Genomic DNA, 4,843 nt, shown 5'->3' on the forward strand with positions numbered 1-4,843 from the left:
ACTGATAGTTTGTATTTCAGCAAACACGAGAGCTGAGGGGCAGGAAAGGGGAGTGTAACAGAGCTTGCATGTAATTTACGCCCATCACCTGTTACATGAGCATGGCTGAAGTAACTTGCACACTCAGCTTGACATTAGCGCAAACCTAGTGTTTGCATATGCACACTTTTGTGATGCCATCCATTCCCTCGCCCAGCTGAAGTAACTCTCTGTGTTACCTTGTAACTTGCTAAAAATCTACAGACCCTTACATGGGGAGAGTGTGGCTGGTTGGATCACAGATCCCCCCTTGGAGGCTGCCACCTGATGTGCCAGGACTACGTCTGCTCCTGCTTTCCTGCTCTGTCAGCTTAGGACTTCAGTGCCCTGCCTGGTTTAAGCCAGACCTGCTAGCCCGCTGGAAACCCAGACCGAGATCTGAATCATGTCCCACAAACTGAAAGCTTAACTCAGAGCAGCTTACAGAAGTGTGCCTGTCTTTAACACACAGATGTCCAACTCCCAATGGGGTCCAAACCCTAAATAAATCCGTTTTACCCTTGTCAGGGTTCCCTTCCCACTCTAAGCTCTAGGGTACAGATGTGGGGACCCGCATGAAAAAAACCCTAAACTTATTTTTACCAGCCTAGGTTAAAAACTTTCCCAAAGCACACATTTCGCCTTGTCTTTGAACAGTATGCTGCCACCACCCAAGTGATTTAGACAAAGAACAGAGACAGGACCACTTGGAGTTCCTATTTCCCCCAAATATCCCCACAAGCCCTTAAACCCCCTTCCCTGGGGACGCTTGAGAATAAACAAGGTGAGCACAAACCATCCTGGAATTTTTAAGACCCCAAAACCCAATCAGATTCTTAAAAAACAGAACTTTATTAGAAGAACAAAAAAAAAAAGATAGGAGAACAACTCTGGAAGATCAGAATGAAAGATAATCTTATAGGCAGTCAGATTCAAAACACAGAGAATCCCTGTCAAGGTTCCTCCCCCACTCTGAACTCTAGGGTACAGATGTGGGGACCTGCATGAAAAACCTCCTAAGCTTATCTTTACCAGCTTAGGTCAAAACTTCCCCAAGGTACAAAGTATTCCACCCGTGGTCCTTGGAATGGCCGCTACCACCACCAAACTAATACTGGTTACTGGGGAAGAGCTGTTTGGACGCGTCTTTCCCCCCAAAATACTTCCCAAAACCCTGCACCCCACTTCCTGGACAAGGTTTGGTAAAAAGCCTCACCAATTTGCCTAGGTGACTACAGACCCAGACCCTTGGATCTTAAGAACAATGAACAATCCTCCCAACACTTGCACCCCCCCCTTTCCTGGGAAATGTTGGATAAAAAGCCTCACCAATTTGCATAGGTGACCACAGACCCAAACCCTTGGATCTGAGAACAATGAAAAAACATTCAGTTTTTTACAAGAAGACTTTTAATAGAAAATAGAAGTAAATAGAAATGAAGAAATCCCCCCTGTAAAATCAGGATGGTAGATATCTTACAGGGTAATTAGATTCAAAAACATAGAGAACCCCTCTAGGCAAAACCTTAAGTTACAAAAAAGATACACAGACAGAAATAGTTATTCTATTCAGCACAATTCTTTTCTCAGCCATTTAAAGAAATCATAATCTAACACATGCCTAGCTAGATTACTTACTAAAAGTTCTAAGACTCCATTCCTGGTCTATCCCTGGCCAAGCACAGCATACAGACAGACACAGACCCTTTGTTTCTCTCCCTCCTCCCAGCTTTTGAAAGTATCTTGTCCCCTCATTGGTCATTTTGGTCAGGTGCCAGCGAGGTTACCTTTAGCTTCTTAACCCTTTACAGGTGAGAGGAGCTTTCCCCTGGCCAGGAGGGATTTCAAAGGGGTTTACCCTTCCCTTTATATTTATGACAATCCCTCTAGGGAAAACCTTAGTTTACAAAAAGACACGAAAAACAGGAATACACATTCCCTCCAGCACAGCGAATTTCACAAGCCAAAACAAAGAAAACCTAACACATTTTCTAGCTAGATTACTTACTAACTTTACAGGAGTTGGAAGGCTTGCATCCTTGATCTGTTCCCTGCAAAGGTATCACACAGACAGACAAAAGCCTTTTCCCCCCCTCCAGGTTTGAAAGTATCTTGTCCCCTCATTGGTCATTTTGGGTCAGGTGCCAGCCGGGTTACCTGAGTTTCTTAACCCTTTACAGGTAAAAGGACTTTGCTTCTGGCCAGGAGGGATTTCGTAGCACTGTATACAGAAAGGTGGTTACCCTTCCCTTTATATTTATGAAGGGAAGGGTAACCACTCATCAGTTGGTTCACCCTCTATAACACTGACAGAGAGGTATGCACAGCTGTTTGCCCCCCTGCCCAGGTATTAATACATACTCTGGGTCAATTAAAAAGTGAAAAGTGATTGTATTAAATACAGAAAGTAGGATTTAAGAGGTTCCAAGTAGTAACAGACAGAACATCTTGTGGGTGGAGACCCCCTCCATTCCCCTAGACAAAGTCCAGCTGCAAAATGGAGTTTTGCGGTCCCCCGGGCAAGTCACATGTCCACACATGACTGAGTTCCCTATCAGCCAAGCCACATTCCTGGGAAAGCCCAGATGTGGATCGGCATCTCCTAGTTCATTGTTGGCATAAGGGCTTCTTGATCGGCCACTTACTGAGAATAGTCTTTTCTCATGAAGCTGACCAACTGCTTCACTGAAACCTACTGAGAATTAAACAAGTATGCAGCCAATATTCATAACTTCGAATACAAAAATGAGACATGTATACAAACAGGATTAATAGATTCAGTAGATCATAACCTCTACAGAAGCAATAAAACATGTGTATACGTAGCTTCAATGCAGGACAGCTAAATAGAATCACTGTTTTCAGCTATATAGAATGACTCTTTTCACTGCACTTGCCATGTCTTTACCATCTGATACATATGATACAACGGGTCACACTCAGAAGTGGAGGGCCAGAAAGGGTGTCTTTAGGAAGGTCGCAACTGTACAATCACACAGTGCTCAAGTAGGCTGTGGAACTCAAAGCTACAAGATACGAATGGGGCCAAGGGCTAAGTATGATTCAAAGAAGGACTGGAGGTTGATATGGGTAACCAGAAAATCAAATTACAGTCATGAGGATTTGTTTTTTAAAGTCTTGGAAGAGCTCTAAACCTTCCAGATTTACATCACAAAATATGTCTAACTAGTTGGTGTCAGGGGGACACTTTTCCTGGGAGCAGGTTATCTCATAGCTGCCTATTGCAGGGCTTCTTCCACTTTCCTCTGTATCATCTGGAACTGGTCACTGGATACTGGGCTAGATGAACTGCAGGTCTGATCCACTCTGGCAGTGCCTATCTTCTTATTGGTGCTGCAAATCCAAGGATATGGATTTGCTGATCTTCCTTAAGCTCCTGAAAGTCTCTCAAGTGGCACAGAGAGCAGAAAAAATGTCTCATTAAATATCATCTAGTCTCCTGTTCTTTTTTCTTTTAGGAAGTAAATCTCAAAACTCTTTGGAATGGCCCAGCCCATTATGTCAGCTGCGAATGACACCTCATTCAACTCTGCAGTGTTCCTTCTCACTGGGATACCTGGGCAGGAAGACGTCCATATCTGGATCTCTATCCTCTTCAGCTTAATGTACGCTATTTCGATAGTAGGAAATTCAGTCATTCTGTTCATTATAAAAACAGATCCAAGCCTCCATGAGCCCATGTACATGTTCCTTTCCATGTTGGCTGTCACAGACCTTAGCTTATCTATATCCACCATACCGACAATGCTGGGCATATACTTGTTTAACTCTAGGGAGATAAGCCTTAATGTTTGTTTTGGCCAGCTGTTCTTCCTCCACTTTCTTGCAAAAATTGAATCTTCCGTGCTCTTGTTGATGGCCTTTGACCGCTTTGTTGCCATCTGTAACCCGCTGAGATATGCTTCCATCTTAACTCCACCAAGAATAGCCAAGATGGGGTTGGTGTTTGTGGTAAGAGGGCTGGCTGTAGCATTACCATTCCCCTGTCTCCTGAAAAGGTTCCAATACTGTCAAGCCAATGTCCTCTCGCATTCCTTCTGCCTGCACCAGGATGTCATGAAGTTGGCTTGTTCGGATATCACAGTCAACTACATCTATGGCTTGTTTACTACTCTCCTCACGTTTGGATTGGACTCACTGCTCATCTTCCTCTCTTACATGATGATTCTCAAAACAGTGCTGAGCATCACGTCCCACACGGAGTGCCTCAGGGCCCTGAACACCTGCGTCTCCCACCTGTGTGCTGTCCTGCTCTTCTACACACCAAACGTCAGCCTGGCTGTGATACACAGATTTGGGAATAGCTCTTCTCACTTACTTAAGATTCTCCTGGGCTATGTCTACCTGCTGGTCCCCCCCGTGATGAATCCAATTGTGTACAGTGTAAAAAGCAAACATCTTCGTGAGAGCATAATCAGGGCATTTGTCAAGTGAAGGGTCAGTTCATCACTTGGTTCTGGCACCTGTGACACAGGATCCAAAAAACATGAGTGACGGCCACGGCCACCTATTCCATCCTGGTTCCTTTTTCCCTGAGGCCCCTCCTTTTGCCTCATCTCTTCCCCCAGGGCCCCACCCCTATATTCCCCTTTAACAGAGTGTCATAAACATACAGCTATGGGTAGCATAAAATCCCTCCTTTACCTGTAAAGGGTTAAGAAGCTCAGATAACCTGGTTGGCACCTGACCAAAAGGACCAATAAGGGGAGAAGATACTTTCAAATCTGTGGGGGAAGGTTTTTATTTGTGTTCTCTTGGGAGAAAGAGGGGGACCAGGCAGGAAAGAAAAAACCTCTCCTAAACC

At 44.5% G+C, this 4,843-nt stretch overlaps 1 protein-coding gene across 1 annotated transcript; it reads left to right on the forward strand.

Moving 5' to 3' along the window:
* Window positions 1-3,537: 3,537 nt before the first annotated feature.
* LOC144279404 (olfactory receptor 51G2-like) lies at window positions 3,538-4,473 on the forward strand. Its single transcript, XM_077840900.1, has one exon. It carries the CDS (start codon window positions 3,538-3,540, stop codon window positions 4,471-4,473), a length of 936 nt encoding a protein of 311 aa, XP_077697026.1.
* The last annotated feature ends 370 nt before the right edge of the window (window positions 4,474-4,843 follow it).

Source organism: Eretmochelys imbricata, chromosome 1 (genome assembly GCF_965152235.1).
Source record: "Eretmochelys imbricata isolate rEreImb1 chromosome 1, rEreImb1.hap1, whole genome shotgun sequence".
Taxonomy (NCBI): domain Eukaryota; kingdom Metazoa; phylum Chordata; order Testudines; family Cheloniidae; genus Eretmochelys; species Eretmochelys imbricata.